A 27,874-nucleotide genomic window follows, 5' to 3' on the forward strand; every position below is an offset into this window, starting at 1 on the left:
GCGGGGAAAACATCTGAAACCCATTTCCAACCAAAAAGCAAAAAAAAAAAAAAAAAAACCCTCCCGAAACCCGCTGTGTAAATGAGATTTTTCAAACCCGCCATACACAGGGAGCTCTGCTTGGTGTGGGGGGAGAGAGGAGGAGGAGGAGGAAGGGAGGTGATGCCTCGCACGGGGAGCAAAGCACTGAGAGAAGATCGTTCTGCAGCCACAGGAAGCGGCAAGCCAGGCCACGACAGCTGGGAGGTTTGCAAGTTTGAACATCGCATTTTTCAAAGAAAACAAACAAACAAACAAACAAACAAAAACCCATAAAAAACCCCCCAAACCCGAGAGAGAACGTTCAAACAATTAAACACAACCCCCAGCTCGCTCTCTGCATCAATAAATGCACCCATCACCGAAATAAGCATCGAGTGTCTCCAGGCTGGTGTCACCTTACAGGAAGTGCCCAGGGGGAAAGAAAAAAAGGAAAATGAAACCGGAATGGGTGAGAGCCCCTCCAGCCAGGGGCTGCGCCTGGCAGGCACAGAGCAGCCCTGCCAGCACTGCCCCCGCTGCCCTCAGTCTTAGCCAGGCATTTCTGAGTGCGAGACGCTGTTAAAAACAATTTTTTTTTTCCCTGCCTAAGTGTTGAAGCATCCTGAGGATAAAACCAATGGCGTAATTTCACAGTTTTAGCCTGTCACACCTAAAATACAGAAAGAGAAGCAACAGGTCGCTTCCCCCTGTAACCAGCCCAAAAGGAGGCGGTTCCCTCCCCTCCCGTTTGAAATCATTCACGTTTGCTCTCCCTGCTTTCCATAATTCCGTGGGAGTGGAGATTTTTATGTTTTCATCGGTTCTAATACCACATCTGTTAAGCAAAACAACAGATTAAAGCGAGGCTTTGCACAAAGCCTTGTAAGCTGGAGCTGCTGGGGGGTTGGAGCCTTGATCCCGTTTACTTTTGAGCTTCAAAATGCCATTAAATAAATATTTAGCCCCATTTTAAATGCAATTGAGTAGCTTATGCCTGTGCAATTCCAATAAAATTTTCTGGGAAAACGAAGTGGTTCCCCAATGAGACAAAAAGCGACCTAATTTGAAGGAAAAACCAACAAAACACAGTCTGAGCTTCCACTGCGGACTTTAAAAAGCTCTTCTTGACTAATAATTTATTAGATATATTTATATTTATTACATTATATATATTTACCACCTGGTTTTTATATTGCAAGCACACATTCACAGAGGATTTGTAATATGGCAAGGAACGATGCTGAGATTTTTGGGTTCAAGCAAAAGGGATTGAAGTCTGGGATCCAGGGGCTCCCTTCCATCCCATCTCCCTCCTGCAGAGCCCCCTCCTGCCCCAACACCAGCTCAGCAAAGGTAAAATGTCCCAAATGTTCTCCTCTCCCCTGCCAGGCTCAGGTACAGTCCTGCTCAGAGATTTTCTCATCCAAGGTTTGCTTCTGCAGGAGGTTTCTTATCTCTGCCTGAATGCCAGGGAACAGAAACCAGGCTGGACATGCTGAGCCATTCTCCTGTCCATTGTGGGGACACAAAAGGGTCTGGGGCAGGCGTGTGGGCTAAAAATAACTTCTAAAAATTAAATTCCACTTCTCCCTTTGTGTTTCACTCCGAAGTTTCCAGCTGCCTGTGGCAGGGGTTGTGTTTTCCTGTCGGTTTTACACAGGAGGTGCTACTTTTGCAAGAAGCCCCTCACTGGCAGGAAAGCTGCTTCAGAATTCCCCCTGAATCTTCCCAAAGGACTCCTCTGCCCAGGGACTCCAAACCCATCGGGGCAGGGATGCCCCCAGCTGGGGTGAGTGACCTCCGAGCCCAGCCCGCGGCGTGGTGGCCGCTGGGCTGGTGGCATTGCCACCTCCTGGCCACTTCCAGCATGACCCCCGCCCTTGTCCTTGCACACTTTTGGTCACTAAAATCGGCGCTGGGAGGATGAAAACGAAAGAGGCCGGGTCAGGAATTCCCCCGTGGGGTTTGTGGGGCCGTGACTGCACCAAGAACCCAAAGAGATGCCTGAAGCCACCAGAGTTTGGGTGTCACCGATCCCAAACTCCTCGTGAAGCACCAAAAGGGACAGAAAGGACAGCAGAAGGGCTGCTGGGGACTCACAGAGGGTGCAGGAGGCTGCGGGGGGTGGCAGGGCCCCGTGTCCATCAGGGTCCCCATGCTGGATGTCACCTCAGCGCCAGGGGAGGATCCCAGCACTCCTGAACCTGAGGGGAAAAGCAAATCCAGCAGGGAGCTGAGCCCTCAGAGAGGGATGGGATCCGTGGGATCCGTGGGATCTGTGGGATGGGGTGGGACTGATGGGATGGGATCCATGGAATGGGATCTATGGGATGGAGTGGGATGGGATCCACAGAATGGGGTGGGATGGGATTGATGGGATGGGATCCATGGAATGGGATCTATGGGATGGGGTGGGATGGGATGGGATCCACAGAATGGGATGGGATGGGATTGATGGGATGGGATCCATGGAATGGGATCTATGGAATGGGGTGGGATGGGACTGATGGGATGGGATGGGATGGGATGGGATGGGATTGGTGGGATGGGATTGTTGGGATGGGATCCATGGAATGGAATCTATGGAATGGGGTGGGATGGGATGGGATCCATGGAATGGGATCTGTGGGATGGGGTGGGATGGGATGGGATACACAGAATGGGGTGGGATGGGATTGATGGGATGGGATCCATGGGATGGGATGGGATCCATGGAAAGAGGTGGGATGGGATCCATGGGATGGGATGGGATGGGATGGGATGGGATTGATGGGATGAGATTGTTGGGATGGGATGGGATCCATGGAATGGAATCTATGGAATGGGGTGGGACGGGATGGGATCCGTGGAATGGGATTGATGGGATAAGATGGAATGGGGTGGGATGGAATGGGATCCATGGGATGGGATTGATGGGATTGATGGGATTGATGGGATAGGGTCTGGAGCACGGGGACACCCAGGAGCAAGGCTGGGATGGGCTGTGGGATGGGAATGTGGGGAGCAGGCACAGGAACAGGAACAGGGCAGCGCTGGGGGGCGAGGAGATGCTGGGGATGGGGGGCACGGGGAGAAATGGGGACAGAGAGCGGGAGAGGGTGGGATGGGGTGGGACTGGGTGGGGTTGAGGTGAGATGAGGTGGGATGGGGTGAAACGGGATGGGGTGAGGTGAGGGGGAATGGGGAGAGGTGGAATGGGGTGGCATGGGACAGGACGGGACAGGAGGGGATGCGGTGGGATGCGGTGGGCACCAGGACCCGCACCCCCGGCCCTACCTGCTCCCGGCGCGCGTCTCCGGTTGCCGTGGGAACGGGGGCGGGATGGGGCGGGATGGCGCTGGCTCCTCCCCGGGATCGAGGGGCCGGGATCGGGATCGGGATCGGGATCGGAGCCAGCTCGGGGCAGCCCTTGCCCAGCCCCGCACCGCCGCCCCGGGAGCGGGACCCTGGGTGTCCCCCCAGCCCCGCAAATCCTCGCCCAAAGTGCGGATTTCTCACTTAAAACTAAACATTGCATCTTTAATGATACATCAACGCTCGTTTGGCACACGTGGCAACCGCGGGAAGTACAGATTTTAATATTCAGTGCAAAACCGAGTCCTTCGGGAAGATCTCTATCGCAGAACATGTGGCTTCCACAATTCCCCATGGAAAGCCTGGGGAAAATCACCGGAATGGGAGCATGGAATTGTCTCTAGGATGAGCTGTACTCCCAGGAACAGCCCTGAGGGTGGTGTGGAAGCCAGAGCTCCTCGGGGAATGGGAGATAAAGAGCCAGAGGCTCAGGCACTCATTAAAATATGTAGAAAAAAATGGGAAGATTGGTCCTAAAACACTTCCACCTTGGCAGTCACAGCCCAGAGCAGCTTTATTTTTCACCACGAGCAGGAACTCCTTTGTGCTTTTCCCACCCAGCCGAGCCATAAAATGCAAAGTTCTGGGTGTTTGTAAAAGGAACCATTTCTAGACACTGCCAGTGACTGGAGCTGCCCCAAAATCTGCTCTGCAAGACTGAGGAGCAGAATGTGCCAGGCCTTGCTTTAGTGCCTGAAGATGGGGTTTGGGGAGCCCTGGTGCCCTGCCAGTGCTGCCCAGTTTGGACCATTGCTACACTGAATTACTGACACTATTTCAAACCCAGAAACAGATTCTCAGAGCTGACAGCCCCACGTGGGGTGTGCTCTGTGTCACTGGGGTTTACAACCAGGCCTGACAGCACAAAAGGAGGAAAAAGTGGAGGCAAAGCCCAAAGTCCTCTCTGAAGCTGCCCAGGATTCATTCCCAGTATCCCAGGCAGCTGCTGGACTCGGGGAACTGCCCTAAATGCAGGCAGTGATCTGCAGCTAAATTGCCAATATTCCCTTGTTTCACTTCCAGTCAGAGCCAGGAGCTCACCCCTCGCTTGTTTGCACAGAGGAGTGAGGATGCACCTCTGAACAGCCCATCAGTGACAGAAATTGTTCTCTACCCTCCTAATTCTGCATTTCTGGCTGCCAGCTGCTGTGCATGGCTGTAGAACACTGATTTTGGGGCAAGGGGATGCACCCAGGGCCTGGCTGCACCTCCAGGAGCAGCTGTTGGAAGGAGACAGAGCAGCAGATCCTGCTGGAGGTCTCCTCTCCTCACAGCACCACCCACGTGTCACTCTGCACACTCAGAGCTTCAACACCGACACAAAAACGTCCCTTTAGTCCAGAATTCCTGAATTCCCAAAGGCAGCACTCCATTCCTGAATTCCCAAAGGCAGCACTCGGCCGGGGCTGTGCCACTGCAGGGATTTTCTGCCCGCAGCCCTGAGCCCTCACCAGCCCAGCAGCAGCTGTGCCACCCCGCAGGGCTGGCAGGAGCTGGGCTGCCAGCTCCAAGGGCAGCTCTCCCGAGGGGAGGAGGCGTTTTTTTGCCAGCAGAATCAGACGGGAAACTCCCCAGTGAGAACGCTGAGGCGGCAGACGCACCTCTCCAAAATCTCAGACGTGTCCGCGAGGTTTCCTTGGACCTACAGCCGTGAGCTCCTTTTCCTGCTGAAGGAGGAGGACGAGGCCACCAAGCCTGTTAGACCAAGGTCCCATTTTTGCTGTCGTACTTGAGCCTGGCCCTGGGGAAGTTGAGGGTGGCGTACTCGGTGGCGTTCTGCAGCTGCAGGCTCTTCACCTCGGCCGCCGAGCGCTCCCGCGCCGTGGAGAACACCTGGATGTCGGCGTAGTGGATGCTGTCATCCTGCTGCACGCCCCTGGGCTTGCTCACCGTGGTGTAGACAGGGACATCTGGGACATCTTCATACGTGGGGACCTTTGGGGGGAAAAAAAGCTCTGGGAGCTCAGCTCGCCAGCAGTGCCACAGCACCAGCCAGCCTCTGGCACCTCAGGCTGCTCCCACACTTGCTGTGGGGTTGCCGATGTGTTTCTCTTCCAGCCAGGTCTTCTGAGCTCTCAGAGGAACCCATCACACCCGAGAGAGACCAGCTACCCCAAACAGCATAAAATTAGCAGGATGGCTCCTGAGGTAGTGTTGGAAACAGAAAAAGTTCAAATAAAAGGCAAAATAACAAAGCTCTTACAGAGAAAAACCAAGCCAGGGGCAAGAGGTTATTGCTCCTGCTAAAACACCCCACAAAAGCCATTATTTCCTTTGTTCTCTTCCTTTTCTGGTGAATTCCCCAGGCTGGACCTCTTGGCCTCTGTCCAGCTGGCAGCCCCAGGTCTGAGGTGAGGTCCCCAAGGTGCTAGGAGGGGTCTCTGGGAGAGGAACTCCTGGGCTTTTTGCCTTTTTAAGCAGACAAAGAATAATTTGGTCCCTCCATCAACAGGGGGCAAATTCCTACAGGCAGGGGGCAAAAAATGTGGGAAAAGCCATGGGCACGGCGCCCACGTTAGAGGCTGCACAGCACGAGAGGATTCATGGATTCATGGCTCTGAACTCTGCCCTGTGTCCTCCCAGCCCACGGAGCTCAGGGCAGCTCTGTCTTCTCAACACACACTTAGGGAAAAACCCTCTGGAAAGTTCTTTATTTACCTTCCTGCCAGGCTGCTGCTGCTGAGCCTCATGCCTCCCATCAGCTCCTGCAAAGGAAACACCAGGGGCTCAGCTGAAACCAGCTTATTGTTCCACCTTGGGATGCAGCAGTGCTGTGCTGGCCCATGGGCTCTCCCCACTGGGCACAAATCACATTTCCACCTCATCTGACTCCCTCAGCCCTAACGCTGCCCTGATGCCTGCGAGAAGAAAGCCTGGGCTTTTTTCTTTGGGAAAAATAAGGTTTCCCAGGATGGCAGCACGCTGTGGACCACGGAGTTCTTGGCAGAAGCCACGGACACAGCACAGAGAGCTTCTTGTCAGGCCCTCGGAGGAGTCAGATCCACTTTTAACTTTGTTATTTCCTCTGCTGCCTGGCAAACATGTTTTGCCCAGCACGGTCCAAAGGCCGCAGGACACAGCTTGAGGAATGCCCTTGATTCTGGGGAGCGCTGTCAGATGGATGTTTGCAGCTCCTGCAGGAGGTGGATGCAGCTCCTGCTCTGCTGGAGAGCACGTGGGTGTGTTTTGAGGTGGGACTTGGTTGTTTTAAAGGCACTGCTGAAGAACCTTCCCTCCCCCCTGGCAAATCCCCTGGCACATCACCCTCCTTGCTCTAAGGTTTAAAGAAATGCTGCCTCAAACTTCTCCTGAGGAAGGCTGAGTACAAAAGGAGTGTGGGAGGGGAGCTCAGCCTCAGGCTGAGGCACTGATGTCACCTCCCCAGGGGCTCTGCCACTCAAAGCACTGTCACACATCCTTACCTTGCTTTTCCTTCTTTCTTTTGAAAGGCGAAGGACACTTCCTAAAATCAGAGAGACACATCAGCCCTGAAAATCCCAAACCACTCTCTCCAAACCAGCTCTCCCCAGACCTGCCCACGCCACACCTGGGCTACCAGGGAATGGGGCAGGCCCGGGGAGAGCCACACCAGAGCCCGAGTGACCCTTGCAGGGAAATGTCCAAAGGGACATTTGAGTTCCTGGCTCAAATGTCCAAAGGGGTGTGGGATGTGTTTGCTCCTGAGCTCCTGGCTCAGATGTCCAAAGGGAAGGTGTGGGATGTGTTTCCTCCTTCTGGGACACACCCACCACGCCCCGCAGCCACCCCAGCTCTGCCTCCTGCCCTCCTGTCCCAGCAGCATCCCCAGGAACGGGAGCTCCTCTCCCTGGGGCTTTGCAGCTCCGTTCCACAGCCCAGCTCCGAGGCACGGGCTGCAGGGCACGATCCCAGCTGGCACCAAGCCCTTCTCTGGGGGCCAGCTGCTCTGCCAGCCCCGCTCCCCGAGCGCTGGCCCCCTTGCCCAGGGAGCAGCTGTCTGCCTGAAGGTTTCAGACTTTCCCTGTTCTCACTGTCCCACTCAGAACAGAACCAAACCAAACACGCTTTGCCCTCGCTACGAGCCAAGCCAAAGGCTCCTCTCAGCTGTACCTGTGTGAGCAGAGAGAGACAGGCCAAGCACAGATGTGCTCCAGGAGAGGACAGGAGCCAAATCCATCCCAGCTGTAACAACAGAGCCTGGAGCCGAGCTCCTGCAGGCTGGCACTGGCAGAGGGGACTCGTGTCCCCTTCTGGGACAGATGCACGAAGGAAATGTCAGCTCAGAGGGCTGGGGAGCAGGTGCCAGCCCTTGTGTGGCCCCTCCTGCACACACACGGAGCAGAGGGGCTCCCAGGGGGCTGTGGCTCTGCTCAGCAGCTCCAGGGGGGCAGGCAGTGCCTTGGATGGGGCTCCAGGGAATGCTGTGTGTGCCACGGGCTGAGCCTTGGCCAGGCAGCGCTGGCACAGCCGGGAACCGAGCAGTGCCCCGGGCAGGGCTGTGCCTGTGCCAGCTCTCCCAGGCAGCTGCAGGGGTGGGGGACAGCACAGGGTGTGCAGCCGTGCCCTGGCACTCCAGCGGGAAAACAAAAACCCCCGGGAATGCAGGCAGAGAGCTCCGGAATGGCCAGCAATGATTAACCAGGCCTGGGCAGGCAGAGGCAGCTTTGGGCAAGGCAGGGTGGCCGAGGCTCCGGCGCTGCCACAGGGGCACCTCCAGCCCTCCACAGGCAACATCTGGGGGGCTCTCCCCAGGAATTTGGGCTTTAACTCACAGCAGCACCCCTTTGTGGGGCTCTCACAGCCCCCTCCTCCTCCTCCTGCCCTGTCTGCAGTGACTCCTCATTGCCCAGGTTTGTGTGGCAGAGCACTTCCCTTCCTGCCAGCACCCAGGCGTGGAGAATTTCACCAGACCTACACTTTTTGGGGCACTTCCAGCACCCAGGCATGGAGAATTTCACCAGACCAGCACTTTTTGGGGCACTTCCAGCACCCAGGCATGGAGAATTTCACCAGACCTACACTTTTTGGGGCACTTCCATCACCCAGGCATGGAGAATTTCACCAGACCAGCACTTTTTGGGGCACTTCCAGCACCCAGGCATGGAGAATTTCACCAGACCTACACTTTTTGGGGCACTTCCAGCACCCAGGCGTGGAGGATTTCAGCAGCCCAGCCCCTCGTGGGGCAGAAGCAGCAGGTCCCTCCCCTCTCTGCGGGCAGACAGGCGCTGGGCTGGCATTCCAGGCTGCTCCCTCTGTGGAGGGAACATTGCAGGCACTGTGTGGGCTGGAGCTATTCCTGTCTGCAGGATAATCACAGCCAGGCTTCTCCCCGGGAATGGGGACACGTGTGGCACGGGAAATGGGAGCAGGGAAACCTCTCCCCTCCCCTCCAAACCGGGTCAGGCTGTCGGAACTCCCAGCCTGAGAGAATTCTCCCCGGCAACACCCACGGCCCTGCTCCTGCGCTGCTGCCTGCCCTCTCCCCGTGCCAAGGCCACCCTGATTCCTGCCCTGCAGGAATCCTGGGACCTGGATTTGGGCAGCTTTCCCTGTCCATGCCACTTTAGTGCCACTTTAATGGTGAGAGCCTGGGCCTGCCCTGCACGGGGGCAGAGGTGCCCGGACCCGAGGGCACAATTCCTTCATCAGTGACTTCCCAGACAGAATAAATTTGCTGTGACAGCTTTTCTTTAAAGACCTCAGACTGTGCCCCAGGCATCCCCTGATCGAGCCCTTGCCTGCTGATGCCCTGGGTGCCTCGTTCACCCTCTGCCACAGGGCAGAGGAAATGAAAAGTGGGAGTTTTGGTGGGTGAGCAGCTTTCCACCTCCCACCTTCAACTCCTGTTCCGAAATCCCAAACTCCTCAAGGCTCAGGGCTTGGAAGAACCTCGGTGTCCTCAGCTCCTGAGCCTTCCTCCACTAGGTGATGCTGTGCCTCTTGGAATTATTAAAAACTGGATGAATTTCTCCTACTTTGAACAAACGCAGCGTCGGGAGGGAGAACGCCCTCGGAGCTTCGTCTGAAATTCTCGGCTCTTCCCATCGCAGAGCTGAAAATATTCCCGCTTGGCAGCGAGTGATGCCATTTCTCTGCGAGCAGGAGGTGCAGGGCACAGCGGGAGCCAGGAGGGATTAAAGTGTCACCCTCCCTCCCTCCCTCCCTCCCAGGGAGAAAGAGCCACAGCATCTCAGAACCGTGGCCAGGATTCCCCGAGCAGAAATAAACCCCAGACAGACGCAGGCAGGGAGAGGGGCTGGGGCGGCTGAGGGCAGCACGGGGTGGCTGAACCCCCCCCTTGTCCCAGGGACCCCTCAAAGGGACACCTTCTGGTGTCTTACCTGGCCGGGGAGTGCTGGCGTGAGGACAGCGATTTGAGGACAGCGATTTGAGCATTTCCCCAGCTCCTCCCCAGCTGCTGGGCGGCCGCGGCACCCCGAGCTGCCGCTGCCGTCCGGGCTGAGATGTGACAAAAAAAAACCCCCCCCTTGTCCCCGTGCTGCCCTGCCCGGGACACCTGCACGGCCGTGCCGCCGTGCTCACCTGTCCCTCCCGGGCAGGTGAAGGGCTCGGAGCCCTGGCGAGCCCAGCACAAGGGCGCAAAGCTCCCGAACGCTGCCGGGGCCGCTGCCCGCCGCCGCACTCACCAGGGCCGGCCGCAGCTGCACAGGTTGCCCATGCCGCTCCTTCCCCCGGGGAGCCCGAGCGCTCTCTGGACAGGCTGAGCTCGTATTTCCTGGTTCCTGCTCGGCCCCCGGCTGCTCAGGGAGTGTCTGCCCGTGTCGGGTTTCGGAGCGCTGGCCCCGTGTGCCATCTACCGGAGCTGTCCCCTGCTCCCGGCAGCGCGGGGCGAGGGCTCGCCGTGTCCCGGGGCGTCACCGCTGCGGCCAAACCTCGCTCTGGTCACTCGTACGGGGCCGTTCCTGCACCTAAAACTCGCTCTGGTCACTCGTACGGGGCCGTTCCTGTGGTTAAAGCTCGCTCTGGTCACTCGTACGGGGCCGCTCCTGTGGTTAAACCTCGCTCTGGTCACTCGTACGGGGCCGTTCCTGCACCTAAAACTCGCTCTGGTCACTCGTACGGGGCCGTTCCTGTGGTTAAAGCTCGCTCTGGTCACTCGTACGGGGCTGCTCCTGTGGTTAAACCTCGCTCTGGTCACTCGTACGGGGCCGTTCCTGCACCTAAAACTCGCTCTGGTCACTCGTACGGGGCCGTTCCTGTGGTTAAAGCTCGCTCTGGTCACTCGTACGGGGCCGTTCCTCGCTGTCCCTCTGGCCCCACCGGCGGGGATGCAAAAGGGGACGGAGGAGGGACTTCAGACGAAAGGAGAAGCCCCAGGGTGGGAGCTCGGCGCTGTCCCCGCTGCCCACCCTCGAGGAAAGCTGTGCCATGGGTGGCATCACCTGGGAAGGAGCAGATTTCCCGGAGTTCTCGTCTCAGCTGAGGTCTGCTGCTGCTGCCCCACAGCCTCAGGGACAGCGGGAATCCACTTTCTTTCAAGCTGCCTGGATAAAAGGGTTCAGTTCTGTGCCTCTGAGAGTGGCAGGGTCCTGGGGGGCCCCCACAGCCTTAAGGAGCTGCAGTGCAGCCCTCAGGCTCAGCCCCAGCGGGTCAGACGGGAACAGGGACCTGCATTTCACCCCTGTGCCCCTGGTGAGAGCCCCTCAGACTGTGCAGCCCGAGTGACCAGAGCCCTGGTCATTCCTGGACCTAAGGGTTGGGTAATTCCTGGGACCTTACCTCAGGCAGGTCTAAGAGAACAGATCCTCCTGAACGATATCATTTCTATTTGAGCAGAAGCTCTGCCCCACAGCTCTGCCCCAGCAATCAGCCCTGGTTCTGTGCAGGTCTGATCCCTCTAGGGGTGCCAACAACGGGGTGAGCATTAATTCACCTTTCTGTGACAGGAGCTGGCCCTGCTTCCTACTCCAGGTGTACCCACGGCCTCAGCCAGGCCCACAGCCCCTGTTAGCACCTGCCCAAGGGCACAGCAAAGCTTGGACCTGTCCAGGAGTGGCAGAAGGAGAAGGATTCTGCTTTGGAAGGGTCACAGCCGGCTCCGGGTGAGCGGCACTGCGGCTCTGCAGAGCCTGAGCCTTGCTCTGACACTGCTCCTCAGCTCGGGGCTGGAGAAACGCCACAGAATTCAGGATGAGATTTGTGCAGACAGCTGGGATTCAGCGCTGGCCCCGTGTTCTCAGGGTCCTGCAGGGCGCAGGTGTTCCCAGAGCCTGTCCCTGCCTGGGAAGCTGCAGACTCTGTGTCTCTGGCCTTGCCACAGACACTGTTGTTTTAATGAGCCAGCGTCTGTTGTGATTTCTGGGATAACTCGGGCTTTGTTGCTTTGTGGGGATGGAGGAAAAAAAAAAAAAACCGGCTGGGAGCCTGTTCCCATCAGCCTCTGTCACAAACACTGGAGCTGCCGCTTTGAGCTCCACCAGAGAAACAGAAAAGCATCAAAAACACTGGCGGGGCCGGGGAGCTCTTGGCTGCCACTCCGCATTCCCTGCCCGGCGGTGTCTGCGGGGATGGGGGCGGGCAGGGCTCCCGGGGATGCTGCGGGGACAGCGGCGGGGACAGCGGCGGGGACAGCGGCGGGGACAGCCCTGCCCGCCCCCGGGCACTGCCCGCCCCTGCCCTGCACCGCTGCTGTGACACCGGCACGGCACAAGCGCCCGGCGGGGGAGAATGAACAGGGGAGAGCAAAAAAAAACAGGGCCAGGAGGAGCTGGGGAGGGCACGGGACTGTGTAGTCACTATTAATTCTGGGCATTTTTATGGCAAGAGCGTCCGGGTCCCGCAGGCACCGGGACAGGTGTGGCACAGCCCCGAGCTGGCACTGTCTATCAGAAACGCAGGGGAGAGAGCTCTGCGCTGCCTTGGGCACTCCTTTTGTCTCAGAATCCCCTCCCAGGGCAGCCCCAGCGCTGCTGTCAGCCCCCGGAGCTGCTGGGCAGGCACAGATGGCACCCGATGGTGCAGGCTGTGCCACGAGTGCCAGGCTGTGTGTGTGTGCTCTCCTTGCCCAGCTCCGGGCTCACCTGCTGGCCATCCCCCCTCCCCAGGCAGAGAAGGAGTTCCAGCCCATCACAGGAAACCTGCAGGGAGCAAAGGGACTTCTTGCCAGAGCAGGGACACAGGGAAGCCTTCGAAAGCCACAGTGTGTCCCTTCTGTGAGGGGCAGTGAGGAAAAACCCCTGGTTATTCCCTTCTGTGATGGCCATGCCCGAGCCCACACACACCCCCGGGGCTCTGCCCTCGCCACAGGGCTCAGGAGCTCAGCCCTCCTGAGATCTGGGCTCTGGCCGCGTGTTGGGTGGAAGGGATGCAGGTGACTGAGAGTCCCCCGTCCAGAATTATGCCTGGAATGATCATTAATGACTTAGACAATGCCTGTTGGAAAGGTGAGTGTTTATTTTGACAGCTTAGCTGGTTCTACTTCAGGGGTCAGGGCAGGAGGTGGGACACTGAGGGCACCTGCTCTGCCCTGGGCTCAGCCACCCTCGCTGTGCCCCCTGAGCCTGGCAGGCAGGGCTGCTCCTCATCTCACTGATCCCCAGGGCTGGCAGCGCCCTGGGAAGCAGAGGAGAGCTGAAAATAGCCGGGCAGTGCTCTGCTCTGGATCCCACTTGGCCTGGCAGGGGAGGAAAATCAGCCTCATACGCGCGTTCCAGTGCCAAAGGGATGTGCTGGGCAGGGCATTCCTGCCCCGGAGCCACAGGGACAGGGGCAAGTCACATCCGCCAGGGTTTTGGAGCCTCCCCTCCTCTCTGTTGGGAGAGCTGCACCCAGGCATGCCAGGCACCCCCAAATTTAGCCACTGACACAGCGTTTTGTGTGCCTGGCTCGGCCCTGACGACACAAGGGTGGCAACTGTCACCTGCTGAGCCCCGGGGCCGCTGCCAGCGCCAGCAGCACACACGATCCCTGTCCCCGTCACGAGACCACGGGGACATTGCTCACGTAGCATCACAGTGTGTCTGCAAAAGGGGCCAAACCAGCCCCTCCCTGCCTTCACAGACGGGGCTGGGGCGCCAGCAAGGCAACTGGGGGCTGAGCAGAGCCTCTCCCTTCAGTGTTTTGGGTTCAGTCCCCCCACAGAGGTCTGTGTGGGAAGGATGTAACTAAAGGGCTGAGCAGGCACAGGCTGTGGCTGGGCATTAATCTGTGCCCCATTAACTCGGGCTCATTCCAGCTGCAGCTCTGGAGATGCTCAGGGACCTTCCAAGGGCTCATCACTCCTCACCTTTTTGTCCTTGAGGTCACTTCACTCTGGGCTCCCTAAACCAGCAGCTGGGCCAGGGGGTGAGGCCCAGAGGTGGCCACAGTCCCTCCATGTCCCCACTGGTGCCACTTCCACAGGTGAGCTCAGCCCCAGCTGGGCACTGTCCATCCTTCCTGCTGCACAGGAGCAACACGAATCCGAGGCAAACAAGACAAGAGCAGAGGCAGATTTATTCCCCTCTCCTCCTGATTGCTGCAGGCACTTTTACACAGCAACACCCACCTTGCACAGCCACGAATCTCAGCCTCCAGCTCAGAAGCCAGGCACTGGGATCCCCTTTTCTGTCTTCCCAGTGCCCTTCTGGACTGGAGCGCAGTCCATTGAGACACAGCCTCACCGTTCAGGGTAGGAGTGACCCTGGGTGAGAGCAGAGCTCCCTTCACGGTCACCTGGCCTAGAAGAAGACTTGCATTACAGTCACTCACCCTCACACTTCAGTCCCACTCTTTTTTTCCAGTTCCAGGTCCCTTTTGTTCCCAGCCATCAGCCTCGAGCAGCAGAAGTGTGGCTGCCTCAGCGCCCTGCTAAACACTGATGGTGAGAAACAGGGGTCTGGCACTGCGGATTCCCCATCCCTGTCCCCCCCACCTTCCCAGATCTGCGGCCTTTAGGATGTTTCCTTCTCTTTTCCTTCCTCAGCCTGTTCTTCTTTCCCCACTGGCTGCTCCTGCTGGGTTATCTTCACCTCGTTGACTCTGGCCTTCACCTCCTTGCCCGTCCGGGGAGCCACAATGCTCAGGATGCCATCGTGGGACAGGGTGGCCCTGACCAGCAAGGGATCCACGTCCAGGGGCAGGATGTAGGTCCTGGTGAACTCCCTGGAGACGAAGCCGTGGCGGTCAGCCTTCTGCGGGTGCTGCCCCGCCACCTCCAGCAGGTTGTCCACGGTGCGCACGCTGAGCTCGTCGGGCAGGAACTGGCAGACGTCCAGGAACACCTGGAACTTGTGCTCGTTCAGGCAGATCTCCGAGGTGCCCCTCTCCAGCTGCTTGTTGATCCGGGGCCGGATGTAGTAGCCGTGGTACAGGGCAGGGGCTAAAATCTCCGATGGGGACACACCTGCACGGGAGACTCAGTGAGGAGTTTCAGGGAATGGGGCCGCAGCAGCAGGCAGGAGCACTTTGGGACCTGCAGAACACCTTGGCTTGGCCGCATCCCCGCAGCAGGGGTGGAGTCTGCTGCAGTTCCCACCTTTGTGCCCCTAAAACCCACCCAGAGCCACGTCCCTGCCAGCCGCTGCGTGCCACTGGGCTGCCCAGAGCTGCCAGCGAGGCCGGGGCTGGCATCCAGCTTGACATGTTGGGTGCACGGGGAGGGCCTGGTGGGTGCACCGGGAGCTCTGCAGAGCAGAGCCCGCAGCCAGGGATGGGCATGGAAACTGCTGATGGTGAAGAAACCGCCCTGAGGAACTAAAGGCCTTTTGTGTGCCATTGTCCACAGGGCTTTCCTTGGAGCTTTTTGCCTTTTCACGCTGTTGTGCTGGTGCTGAATGGTTCTGCTGCTGCCCACATTCCTGCCCCTGGGCCAGCCACTGCCCAGCTTTGTGCTGAACGCCCCAGCTCAGCTTTTCTCCACATCCCCCCGGCTGGAAAAGCTTCCCCCCTCCCTCCCCTGAGCGCTTTGGCTCCGTGTTTTCACAGCATGTGCATGAATGCCAGAGCGTGGCTGGCATGAGGGAGGGACGGGACGGGCAGCAGTGGGCATGGATGGGGAAATGGACATGAGGAGAGATACCCTGGATATTCCCTGGCCATTCCCTGGCTATTCCCTAGCTATTCCCTGTTTTTTCCCTGGCTATTCCCTGGATATTCTCTGGCTATTCTCTGGCTATTTCCTGGATATTCCCTGGCTATTCCCTGGATATTCCCTGGATATTCTCTGGCTATTCCCTGGCTATTCCCTGGCTATTCCCTGGCTATTCCCTGGATATTCTCTGGCTATTCCCTGGTTATTCCCTGGGTATTCCCTGGTTTTTCCCTGGCTGTTCCCTCCTCGTTTGATCTGGACTCCTCCACCCAAAATTCCTCAACTCCACATTCCCCCTCTGGAGCTCAAGCTCCCCAGAGGGAATTCCACCAGCCCTCCAGCAGCAGAGGGGAGAAAGGTGCAAAGAGGGGGGGATCCCACCTCCTTCCTTACCTTCTCCAAAGTTCTGGTCGTAGATCTTGCTGGGGTTGGCGAACTCATACTCGGAGCTCATGGGGTAGGCGTGGGGCACGGTGCGGGCGGCCATGGCGTGTCCAGGACGGGCACCTTCCTTCTTTCCTTCCTTCTTTCCTTCCTTCTTTCCTTCCTTCTTTCCTTCTTTCTTTCCTTCTTTCCTTCTTTCTTTCTTTCCTTCCTTCTTTCCTTCTTTCTTTCCTTCCCTCCTTCTTTCCTTCCTTCTTTCCTTCTTTCTTTCCTTCCCTCCTTCTTTCCTTCCTTCTTTCCTTCCTTCTTTCTTTCTTTCCTTCCTTCTTTCCTTCTTTCTTTCCTTCCCTCCTTCTTTCCTTCCTTCTTTCCTTCTTTCTTTCCTTCCCTCCTTCTTTCCTTCCTTCTTTCCTTCTTTCTTTCCTTCCCTCCTTCTTTCCTTCCTTCTTTCCTTCTTTCCTTCTTTCCTTCCCGGCCCTCGCTGCCTCTCCGAGTGAAGGCTGCAGGCTGCAGGGCTCCAGCTGGGTGGATTCCAAAGGGAGGAGGGAGTGATAAAAAAGATGGACCAAAATAGCCCCGCGCAGGCCCCAGGACGCCGGGCCAGGGCGGCGAGGGAAGCTTCTCGCTGCATTCCAGCAGGGAGGGCAGGGGACACCTCGGGGACACCTCGGGGACCCTCTGAGGGTCCCTTCTGGAGCAGGGGGTGGATGGGCAGCCCAGTACAGGACTCAGGGGCTGAGGGGAGCAGGACAGACCCCAGGCTCTGCTGCTCCAAAGCAAGGGCCAGTGAGAGGCTCGTTGGAGTGGCTCAGGGAGTCCCTGGCACTGGAGTTGGTGGCCCTGAGCCCCCGTGGGTGGCTGGGGCTTGTTTGGCTCGTGTAACGAAGCCACTGCCCACACCCATTGCCCCACTGTGAGCTTGGGGCTCAAACCCCTCCCGTTCCCTACGTGAGGAGCCTGATTTTCCCAGGAGCTGAGCTCAAGTCTTCTGTTCCTTTAGTGGTGAAGGGCTGCAGGGAGTGAAGCAGGGATCCAGGTCTGCTGTCACCTCCCCATCCTGATCCCTGCTGGCTGCCCAGGCTCTTCCCTTGGCCAGGGCTTTGGCACAATGCCACGGAGAAATGCTGGTGCCAGCCATCACCAGTTCACCCAGGCTCTGAACCTGGCCTAAACCCAGTTTTACTGAGCAGGGCTGGTGGGCTGCTGCTGCTGCAGCAGGGGAGAAGTGCCCAGCTGAGCTCTGCACACCCTGAAACCAGAGGTTTCCTTGAGCCCTGCAGTGCGGGAGAGCAGGTGCAGTGCTGTTGATGTAACGGGGACTTGGAGAGGGTATTTATGGCCTGGGCTGCTGCACAGAGCAAATCCTGCTCCCTATTCTTGCAGGCAAGCCGAGAGGAAGAGGCTCAGAGCCTTTTGCAAAGGGCTGGCAGAGCTGGCAGTGCCTCTGAGCCAGAAATTGTGTTTAAATTGCGAGCTCTCACGGGCAGAGAAGCTCTTGCCCTTCAACAGAAGCTAGGCTGAACCCATTCCTGTGATCCGGGCTCACGGGCGAGGCAGGAATTAAAGTAAATGCATGGATTGTTAGGAGGAGAGCTGCAGGAAAGCAGGTTAGTGCAGGGGCAGAGGCAGACAGAGGTGTTCTGCACCCCTGGGTGCAGTGCAGCACCCTGGAGGCCGCGACCATGCCCAGGTTCTCTCTGGGGTCACAGCCTGGGGGTCTTCCCTCCAGAACAACGTGCCCTGCAGTGGGCAGAAGACAAGAGGCGCTGGTGGAGAGACCCATCCTTTATTCACACACACCATGAGGGCTCGCTGGGCTGCACAGCTGTAGTGCCAGGATCCCAGCAAAGCCCTCCTGGCACCTCCCCTAGCCCTGGTTTTGGGGCTCCCTTTGCTGCCGGGACAGGCTCAGCCCTGGCGGGTGATGCGGGAGCCGAGGTCCCGGGAACAAGGGCCCCTTGTCCTGGTCCCCGTGAGCCAAAGATAGGAGCTGCATTGATCCCGCTGGCATCCAGGGCAGCTGGAACACGGGCCAAGCCCGCCCGGGACTGTGGATAAACAGCACGTGGGCAGCGGGGCGGGCGCCGGGGCGCTGCGGCTTCTTGCTGCCCCATTGGGCTCCTCTTCTTCCTCTCCCCTTCCCCCTCCTCCTCAGCGGCGAGCTCAAATCCCTCAGACAGCTACTGGGCACCGCCGAAGGGCCCAGCCCAGGAGCGGGACAATAAAATCCCTGACACCACTGTTCAAGAGGCCTCGGGGGGGGGGTGGAAGGCCAGGCCAGCTGCAGGATATAAAGCTGTCCCCGCTCCCGGCACGGCACTGCAGCACAGTGGTTTGCCAGGCTCCTCCAGCGCTCTCCAATGGATATCACCATCCACAACCCCCTGATCCGCAGACCTTTCTTCTCTTGGTTGGCACCGAGTCGTATCTTTGACCAGATTTTCGGGGAGCACCTGCCGGAGTCGGAGCTGCTCCCTGTTTCCCCCAGCTTCAGCCCCTTCCTGATGAGATCCCCCATCCTTCGGATGCCCAGTTGGCTAGAGACAGGACTCTCGGAGGTAATCTTTGCTTCTTCGGGCTCTTCGTGGCTGCTGGGGGCACAGCCTGCTGGCTCTGGAGGCCCAGGAGAGCTGAGAGCTTGGAAGATGCTCCTAGGTGGTGTTTTTTTTTGTTTTTTTTTTAGGAAAAAGGCTGGGGGAGAAGGTGCTGTGTTTGCACCTCTGCATTGTTTGGGATGGAGCAAGTCTGGCCATAGTGAAGGGAACAGAGCTCAGTGTGCATGGCAGATCACCCTGGGAGCTGGCAGAGGAAAGGAGGAAGCACAATTTCCCTAATTTCCCTAATTTCCCTAATTTCCCTAATTTCCCAGTCTGCTGCACCAAACTTTCAATCCCACTCCCAGTGGGATCCTCATGCCAAGCAGTGCAGGAGCCCATGGCTGCTGAGGGAAAAGGGGCCTATTTCAAACAATCACTGCCCAGAAAAGCAGCATTTTAATAAGATCCAGGACCCAGAGGATCATGGAGCGGGCGCCTCCTCCCACCAAGGGCTGAGCCAAGAGGCTTTTGCCTGTCCTGCAAGTCAACTGTCTTATTTACAAGGAGCTTGAGGAGCTATTCCAAGCAGAAGGAGTGAAAGTATTATTTTAATCCTTGCATAATGTCCCTCTTGATTTAGTGACCTCGGTCTGGCTGCCCAGTGATGCAGCCAAAATAAAGAGTCAGCTTTAAATAAGGAGTCAGTTTTAACCAATTCAAGTGGAGAATCTCAGGTCCTGCAGTAACACAAGGCCAGCAAGGGACAGACACTCAGATCAGATCCCAAAATAAAGGCCAGTGTGTGTGTGTAGAGACCAGTTTGAATCTTGACCCACTGCATTTAAGCTGAAACCCTCACCTGCTCTTTCCTGAAGTCACCTCCTTGCTTTTGCTCTTCTCTGAAGTCACCTCCTGCTTTTTGCAGATGCGACTGGATAAGGACAAATTTTATGTGAACCTGGACGTGAAGCATTTCTCCCCTGAGGAGCTGAAGGTGAAGGTGCTCGGGGACATGATCGAGATCCACGGGAAGCACGAGGAGCGCCAGGTACCCCCTGCTTTAACTTCACCATCGAGGGAGTCACTGTGAATTCCCTCACCTCTGGTGACTGCACAACAATCCCATGCCCATCTCAAATATTTTTCTTTTTTTTTTTTTTTTAATCAAGATGCTCCATGCAATCCCCCCCCCAGCTGATCCCAGCCAGGGCAGCAAGAGGGTGGAGGTTTATTGCTGATGTTGCATGAACTGTGAACTGAACTGGAAAATCATCTGTGAAATGGGCATTTTTGGGCTTCCCCTCTTTCTGGGAAGAGGCCAGGAATGCAGGGAGGCGTCCAATGAGCTAAAAATTAACTCTATCAATCAAGCCACGTAATGAATCAGTGCATTGCCCTGTGTGTTACCTTTCCTAGACCCAGCCAGCAGTTTCTAATCCTTAAAACTTGTGTTCTGCTGTCATTCATCCCTCTCCCTGCTGGCTCTAGAGACCTGTGTGGACACTGGGCAGGCAGAAACGCAAAGCCATGCCCAGAGCTGGATGTGACAGCGTTTTCCAGTCCCCATCCCCTGTCCCCGAAGTAGCTGTGTCCCTGGAATGCCACCCCTAGGAGCACAGCGTGTCACCAGGAAATGCAGCGCTCCCTGCAGCACTGGGGGCCTGTAATCCTGACACCATTTCTGGCACCCTTTTCGGCTAGGAAGGTAACCAAGCAGTGGGATCCGGCCCTGAGGGTCTCCGGGGGCAGCTGTGGTTGGGAATGGCACCTCGGGAATGCCAGCACAGAGCGCAGGGCAGCCTCCGGCTGGCACAGGGGTGGGCACAGAGCGTCCCCCTGTGAACTCCGTGTGCCTGCAGGCACCTGCAGCCCGGGCACGTCCCACTCCGGCTCTTTAAAGAGCACAGCTCATCTTCAAAACCCTTTTAACTCCCTGAAAAGCTTTCCTTTGAGAGCCCCACCTCCCCATTCCCAGCCTTTAAGCAAAGACCCCGTGGTTAAGGCGGCACCGGGCGAACGCTCCTTAATTAAATGAGGATTTTCTCCCCCCACTTTGCGCAGGACGAGCACGGCTTCATCGCCAGGGAGTTCAGCAGGAAATACCGGATCCCGGACGACGTGGACCCGCTGACCATCACGTCGTCGCTGTCGCTGGACGGGGTGCTGACCGTCAGCGCTCCCCGCAAGCAGAGCGATGTCCCCGAGCGCACCATCCCCATCACCCGCGAGGACAAACCGGCCATCGCAGGCGCCCAGAGGAAGTGAGGGCTGCTCTGCTGTCCCCAAAGCCACCCCTGGAGGGCCATTCCAGAGCTCTTTCCTCCACCAGGTGCCGGCCGTACTGAATGGCTGCTCGTATTATTTATGCTGAGTAAGTTTACTAACGAATAAAACCATGGAGAAGCAGTTTGGATTGGTTTGTTTTAGGCTGGGTTGAGAAAGGTGGATAAAAGGTGCGGGGCAACATCATTTTTTTGGGTGGCAGGCGTGTCCAGGACAGCTTATCTGGGTGTTCAGAAGCACTTTGCTCATCACACCTTGTGTTCTCTCTCCCTTCAACGCTGCCAGAGGATTTCAGAGTGTTTCACAAGCAACAGGAGAGTTTCTCCCGTGGAGATTAAACTGGTAAAACAGCTCCATGCCAACTGAAACCCATCTGAAGTGTGGGTATTTGATAACAGCTGGCTGGAAGACAACTGTATCTTAAATCTCTCAAATATTTCATGTGATGGAGAAACATCCAGGGGCTGCAGCCAGTTCAGAGCAGCTTCAGGTGAAAACTGCAGGGTTGCAGTAAACACAGATCTACCCAAAGAGAAGGAAAACATCTTGCTCTGATGATGCAAATCACATTCCTTTGAAACTCTGCTGTTAGTGCCCTTCAAACACTGAGCAGGATCTGATGTCTACAGCAATAATCTGATTTATGCCAGCATTGCTGAGTGATACAAACCACTACTAAAGTCCTTTTCAGGCATCTTCATCTGCCTAGCACCTCTCTTCAAAGGGGTAGAAAGGGATGTCTGGATGACTGGAACTGAATTTCTGAAATTCATCTTCAAAAAGGACAGATCTGTCACAAAGACCATCAGACTCAGTCATGACCTGACCTATTTTCTGTTCCTTAGACCTGCTGAGACAAAAGTTCTGTTAGCAGGGATCACAGCACACCTCAGCTGAGCAGGGAGGACATCCTTCCATGGCTGTGGGCGAGCAAAAGAAAATGAGCACTCTGTGATGTGGGGTCACTGTCACACACCCCAAATCCCCCCTCTTTCCCAAGGTCTGCTGTTTCCTATTAGCTGGTTCTAATTAGCTCTCCCAGCTAAGTTAATTGGGCTTGTCTGGCCCAACCTCTGCACGCAAGAACAAACCCCAGACACACACAGAGGTTACAAACAGCAGAGATTAAAAGCAGGAAGAACATTTCCCACATGGATTTCATGTGTGACAGGTCTTGGTGCTGGAAGGAAATCACTGCACCACTGGCTCCTGGGGGTTTCTGGAGCTTTTCCTGCTTCTTTCTTGTTCCTTCTCCACCTGCAGGCCCGGAGTGCCGCAGCATTTGGGCAGCTGGGCTGCACAAAAGAGGTTCTAGCTCAGCGTGGTGGCCTGGAAATCAATGAGGTTTTTGTTCAAATCCTAAAAGAACCAACACTGAATGGAAGTAAATGTAAAATAGTAAGAATTTAGCCAGAAAGTGCAACTGAGGGAAACCTTATTTTACAGCGCAGGGGTTTGCCAGGCTCAAATCAGCAGCCTGAAATGGGAATTTTGAGTGAAAGCTCTCTGGGGATAAACTGGATGAGGTCAGCCAGACAAGAATACTTGAAATGCAGAACCACTTCCTGAGTGACCTGAAATACCTGTTCTGGCGTGGCACAGGAGCACAGCCCAGCACGGGGAGAATGACAGAAAACACCTCTGTCATCTCCAGGCACAAACATCATCGAGAAGCTCCTCACATCCAACACATCATCCCAGTTCTGCACAGGTGAAATTCCCTCTCTGATGTTTCCCTCTAATCTGAGGCAGGTTGTTTCCAAAGCAGTGAGTGTGCTGGAAAGGAAAAACTCACATTTAGCATGGCTAAATACAGGTTTGGAGGGTTTTTTTTGTAATTATTGGAATGGGAAGGTTGTGTGGTAACTATTTTCTCAGTACCCAACACCTCTCCAGGCCACTACACATCATTTAAAATAGACAAAATGATTCTCTCAAGGCCACAGGGACCCAGTGCCCGGCACAGAGCTCACAAATTGTGGCAGTGGGTCTGTGCAGGAGCTCAGCTTTGCCCATTTCAAACCTTCCTCTGTCATTATCTGTGTGAAACCCTGTCCCGACACACTGTCCCTGCCCTGTGGGCCAGCTGTGGGCACACAAATGGAGCAGGTGACACCCAAGCCTGGCTGTTGTAGATATTCTGGACCATAATTTCCTTCTTTCTCAAAGGCACCACACACACATGTGAGGCAGGGTAATTAATTTACCTTGTATCACCCTGTTGAGGAATTAGGGACCTTCTTATTACACCTTGATTACGTCTGCAATTATCTGACACCTAATGATGCTTCCAGCACCTTTCCACTGCTTCTCTTCTCTTTTTCTTCTCTTTCTGTCTGTCTCTGCTTCTCCCTTTTGGGAATTCAAGCAGCACAAAGATTGTCAAAGGATAAAAATTGCAGGTACAGGTAAAGGTCAGTTCAGAGGAGGCCACCAAATTGCTTATAGGGCTGGAACTCCTCTGCCATGAGAAAAGGCTGAGAGAATTGGGGTTGTTGAGCCTGGAAAAGAGATTTCAGGGTGACCCAACTGTGGGCTTGCAGTACCTGATGGGAGCCCCCAGGAAAGATGGAGAGAGACTATTCACAAAGGCCTGGAGTGACAGGCTGAGAGGGAATGGCCTCAACCCGACAGAGAGCAGGCTTAGATTGGATATTAATAAGAAATTTCACCCTGTGAGGGTGGTGAGGCTCGGGCACAGGCTGCCCAGAGGAGCTGGGAAGTGACTGGAAGCGTTTGAGGATGGGGCTTGGAGCAACCTGACCTGGGGTAGCAAAAGGTGTCCCAGCACAAGATCAGCTTTAAGGCCCCTTCTAACCCGAACCATTCTGTGATTCTGCCAGTCCACCATTCCTCGGCTTTTTAAACAGCCTTTTTTTTTTTTTTTTTTTTAAACGCAACACCCATTTCCTGTTGCACGGCGGCCGGGAGAGCTCCCCGAATCCCCGCTCCCGGTGCCGCGGATGCCGCAGCGCATCCTTCGCGGGGACACCGCAGCGCACCCTTCGCGGGGACACCGCCACCTCTCCTCGCCCGGGGGCGGGCCAGCGGCTGCCGAGGAGTCCCCGGGGATGCCCGCGGGGCCACAACGCCACCGGCAGTGGCCGCTGAGCGCCCGCACGTCATGAGCGAGCGCCGGTGGCTGCGGGCGCCCGGGGCTGCGAGCGCCGCTCCCGGCCGGGGCCATGGGGCCGCCGCTCCGCCGCGTCCTGCTGCTCGGAGAGGGCAACTTCTCCTTCGCCGCGGCGCTCTGCGGGGCCCAGGGCACGCACGTGGTGGCCACTTGCTACGAGAGCGAGGAGGAGGCGGCCGGGCGCGGGGGAGCGGCGCGGAGCATCCGCCGGCTGCGGGACAGCGGTGGGTGCGCGCCGGGGAGCGCGGGGATGGGCGTGGAGCCGCTGCTGAGAGCTCTGCTGTCACCCTCCTGGCATCGCTGTCACCCTCCTGGCATCGCTGTCACCCTCCTGGCATCGCTGCCCCGCTGCCGTGTCCCTTGGGAGCCCCCCCCCGCCCTCGCCCCTCCAGGCGTCTCAGGGGAGGGACTGGAACGGCCCAGCTGGCTAAATGAAATGCCTTAAAATCTGATGGAAATAGTACTGAAATATTGTTTTCAGCTGTTTTCAGAAGTCTCTGCTGCCTTGAAAGAGAGCAAAGAGAACCCCACAGGGCTTCCTGGCGTTCCCAGTGCTCGAGGCAGCTCTCACCTACTTTAAAACGCCCTGGAGGATTTGCATTCCTGCCTTCCTTTAAAATTTTCCTCCCTGATAGCCATCAGAGCCTTGTTTTGCTGTCGCAGGAGCCGAGGTTGTGTTTTCCGTGGACTGCACCAAGCTGAAGGAGCACTTTTTACCGGGAAAACGGGAATTTGATCGCATTTATTTCAACTTCCCTCACTGTGGGAGGAAGGCCGGGGTGGTGAAGAACAGGCAGCTCCTTGCCGGCTTTTTCCATAGGTGAGTAAACCCGGGATCATTCCGTGTTAATTACCGGCCGTGGCACAGCTTTTCAGCTGCCTTCCACGTGTTTTTCGGGCACTGGGGCATTTGGGGCTGTGCTAACAGGATTTCCTGCTCGCCCGGCTTCCCTTCCAGCTGTGCACAAGTGCTGGCACAGGAGGGAGAGATCCACGTGGCCCTTTGCAATGGCCAGGGAGGGACTCCTGCGGACCAGCCCAGGAGGGAGTGGCACAACAGCTGGCAAGTCGTGGCTCTGGCGGCGGGAGCTGGGTTTATCCTGAGCCGCGTTCATCCTTTTGAAGCAGAGACCATCGATGGATACAAATGCACAGGTTACAGGTAACCATCACGTGGCAAAACTGAAATTCTGTTGTTTGTGCTCTTAAAATGCCCCAGCGCTAGAATATTCTTTTAGTATCTTGTTGGCTGGACAGGAACTCCTTTTAATTTTCCTTTTAATTTTCCTTTTAATTTTCCTTTTAATTTTCCTTTTAATTTTCCTTTTAATTTTCCTTGAAATTTTCCTTGAAATTTCCCTTAAAATAGCTGCAGTTCTTGTTCATCTCTAAGCAGAATAACCAAGATTAAAATGCAAGCTTCCTGCCAAAGCACCCTCTAAAAATAAGACTATCTGAGGATTTTAAAGGTCAAAAGCAGCTGTTTCAGAACAAATATCAATCTCAGCCTAAAGACAGGGGGACTGGGGGTTGATGCTGCCAGAGACCTCTGGCCTAATTGGGGCACATTAAATATCAGAAATTAGCAGTGACTTTGCTCTGTTTTTGTGTATTTTCAGGAGCCAGGATAAATCCTTTTGTGTAGAGGGTGCTTTGAACCACATTTTCACACGGAGCACAGCACCCCTGTGCTTCACACCCATGAGCTGCCAGACTCAACTGGGAAGCCAAAAAGTTTCCTTTCAAGTGCCACAAGTCCTCGTGGATAAATTTAATAGGTGAGTTTTACAATTAGTTTCTCTTTGGCAGTCGCAGCTCTCCTGCTCTCAGTGGGAATGCCCAGCAGTGGAGTCAGATAAATGGATATGGTGGCTGGGAAATCCTGTTTTTACCAGCAAATTGCAGTTAATTCTTGATTGTAACCTGCAGACAAACACCAGTGCCCTGAAAATATGCAACACCTTTGGGGAAAGACTTGGCTTGGTCAGTTAGTTGCTGGCTTAGGAATGTTTTGGATAAATTATGGCCACAGGAAGGCAATCACAGATACTGTGCGTAATTTGCACTTTTATTTTTTCACAGGGGTTTCCTCGAGGTTAATTCAAGTCATCCAGTAAGGACAATAAAGGAGAAGCTCAGTGCAGGGCTCAGCCAAGCTTTTCCACTGCAGAACCTCAGCTCCTGCCTTCCTCTGCTCCACCAAGGTCACCCCGGTGGCGTTTGCCACTCCAACATCTTCTGGATCACCCCGAGCCCAGGGGAGGCTCCAAGCACTGAGAACGTGTCTCAGGGACTGGCAGATGCAGTTTTGTGTTCCCATTTTGGCCAGGACACAGATGAGAATGGGCAGGAAGGATGCCCAATTCCAAAGCAGTTTTACCTTAGGCCTTCCCTCCTGCCTCATGCTCAGGCAATAATTAAAAAAAGAGCCTTTTCCCCAGGGGCACTTCAGGTTCTTTGCGGGCCAGTTTTTAGGAAATGTCGGATCACTCCCCACTCCACGCCTGTCTTCCATGAGATGCTCGTTGTGCTTGCAGTTAGCAGGGGCGCGGAGAACAGCTGTGTCCAGATGTTGGTGGATAGCATTGAAACCACCATGAATTCCCTTCACCAGGGCGCTTCTGGCGTCAAACCCAGCATCAGCCTGCAGGATGCCACAAGTTTTGGAGCTGAGCTAAATGACTTTGCTGCTTTTGAAGGGCAGCTTGGTGAAATTCAGCATTTCCTCTGTGCGGGGACAGACGCAGAGCCCTCGGGCTCCTGTGTGGGGGTTATCAGGACGGCTCCTGATGAATTAAAAAGCCATGAGCTGGTTGTTGTCTCGGCCTCGCTGAACCTGGACCTCCTGGCCATGCTGCTGTGTGGAATATCCGACTGGAGGATGCTCTGGACGTCGGACAGGCGCTTCCTCAGGCAGTTTCCTGAGGGAGAGTTGAGGCTTTTCAAGAGTTTTTCCCTCTATCCACCTTCCTACGTGCACGATGTCAGCTTCTGGGTTCCTGACGGGGAGGAGTTTGATGAAGTGGCTTTTCACACCCTTGCCAGGAGGGTGTCAGGTGAAACGGTCGTTTCCATCCAGCTAAGGGACAATTTCCAGCAGCCGGGGACAGGACGGAGGAGCCTCTGCTACAGGGTGACTTTCCAGTCCTGTGACAGAGCCTTGGGCTGCCGGGAGGCAGCGGAGATGCAGCTGCACTTTCGGGAGGAAATCCAGCAACACCTGGGTGTGACCCTGAGGTAGAACATCTCCCGTGGTTTGCAGGGGCTCCAGCAGCTCCTGTGCCCCTTTCTGACCTGGAAAATGTCACATTGCATCGTTGGACCTAGCACTGTGTTGTTGCAGTGCCTGTCACAAGGGCAGGGTGCACCTGCACACGTTTCCATGTGTTCTTGTTAATGAGGGCCAAGCGCTCCTGTTCTGTGTGTGTGTAATGAAACCTCGTTTTATAAAGTGGAGTCTCTCTTTCCTAGGGTCCTGTGAGAGTGGATTCGATCTCTTTACTAATGCAAATTCCTCCTGGTGTCCACCCAAACCTCCCCTGGCTCAGCCTGGGGCCGTTCCCTCTCCTCCTGTCCCTGTTCCCTGGAGCAGAGCCCGACCCTGGCTGTCCCCTCCTGTCAGGAGCTGTGCAGAGCCACAAAATCCCCCCTAACCTCCTTTTCTCCAGGCTGAGCCCCTTCCCAGCTCCCTCAGCTGCTCCTGGGGCTCCAGCCCCTTCCCTGGACACGCTCCAACCCCTCCATATCCCTCCCGTGCCGTCCTTTCCCCATCTCCTGATCACAGCGGGTACCAAATAAACAACGTTCTCCGTCGGTGCTTCCCCATTCCCTCACTTCCCTGCCCAGCAGCGGGCGGGCAGGGGCAGGGCGGGGACGGACCCTGGCTCGGACATGGGACAGGGGCTGGGTGAGCGATGGAGCCGCGTGTGCGGGGCAGGGACCCGGGGGGTGCGTGATGGACCCGGGGGGACGATGGAGCCGGGTGTGCGGGGCAGCGCTCTCCCTGTCGCGGTCCCTGTCCTGGTCCCTGTCCGTCTGTCGGTCCCTATCGCTGTCCTGGTCCCTGTCCCTGTCCGTCTCTCGGTTCCCGTCCCTCTGTCGGTCCCTGTTCCTGTCCCGGTATCGGTCCCTGTCCCCGTCCTTGTCCGT

General features: G+C 56.3%; 4 protein-coding genes across 4 annotated transcripts; 2 read left to right on the top strand and 2 right to left on the bottom strand.

Annotated features, from left to right (window-relative positions):
• Positions 1–3,519: 3,519 nt before the first annotated feature.
• On the bottom strand, positions 3,520–10,062 carry C23H11orf52 (chromosome 23 C11orf52 homolog). The gene is made up of 4 exons (XM_053963430.1): positions 10,005–10,062; positions 6,798–6,838; positions 6,034–6,080; positions 3,520–5,310 (listed from the first exon to the last, which is right to left on the bottom strand). The coding sequence occupies exons 1-4, from the start codon at positions 10,034–10,036 to the stop codon at positions 5,074–5,076; spliced, it is 357 nt and encodes a 118-aa protein (XP_053819405.1). The 5' UTR covers positions 10,037–10,062; the 3' UTR covers positions 3,520–5,073.
• Positions 10,063–13,188: 3,126 nt separating this feature from the next.
• On the bottom strand, positions 13,189–16,232 carry HSPB2 (heat shock protein family B (small) member 2). Its single transcript, XM_053963459.1, has 2 exons — positions 15,782–16,232; positions 13,189–14,701 (listed from the first exon to the last, which is right to left on the bottom strand). Exons 1-2 carry the CDS (start codon positions 15,873–15,875, stop codon positions 14,250–14,252), a joined length of 546 nt encoding a protein of 181 aa, XP_053819434.1. The 5' UTR covers positions 15,876–16,232; the 3' UTR covers positions 13,189–14,249.
• Positions 16,233–17,956: 1,724 nt separating this feature from the next.
• Positions 17,957–20,715, top strand: CRYAB (crystallin alpha B). Its single transcript, XM_053963454.1, has 3 exons — positions 17,957–18,330; positions 19,235–19,357; positions 20,371–20,715. Exons 1-3 carry the CDS (start codon positions 18,133–18,135, stop codon positions 20,572–20,574), a joined length of 525 nt encoding a protein of 174 aa, XP_053819429.1. The 5' UTR covers positions 17,957–18,132; the 3' UTR covers positions 20,575–20,715.
• Positions 20,716–23,525: 2,810 nt separating this feature from the next.
• On the top strand, positions 23,526–27,243 carry FDXACB1 (ferredoxin-fold anticodon binding domain containing 1). The gene is made up of 5 exons (XM_053963398.1): positions 23,526–23,949; positions 24,389–24,545; positions 24,684–24,887; positions 25,345–25,503; positions 25,808–27,243. The coding sequence occupies exons 1-5, from the start codon at positions 23,778–23,780 to the stop codon at positions 26,964–26,966; spliced, it is 1,851 nt and encodes a 616-aa protein (XP_053819373.1). The 5' UTR covers positions 23,526–23,777; the 3' UTR covers positions 26,967–27,243.
• The last annotated feature ends 631 nt before the right edge of the window (positions 27,244–27,874 follow it).

The sequence above is a fragment of the Vidua chalybeata genome, chromosome 23 (assembly GCF_026979565.1).
Source record: "Vidua chalybeata isolate OUT-0048 chromosome 23, bVidCha1 merged haplotype, whole genome shotgun sequence".
NCBI lineage: Eukaryota > Metazoa > Chordata > Aves > Passeriformes > Viduidae > Vidua > Vidua chalybeata.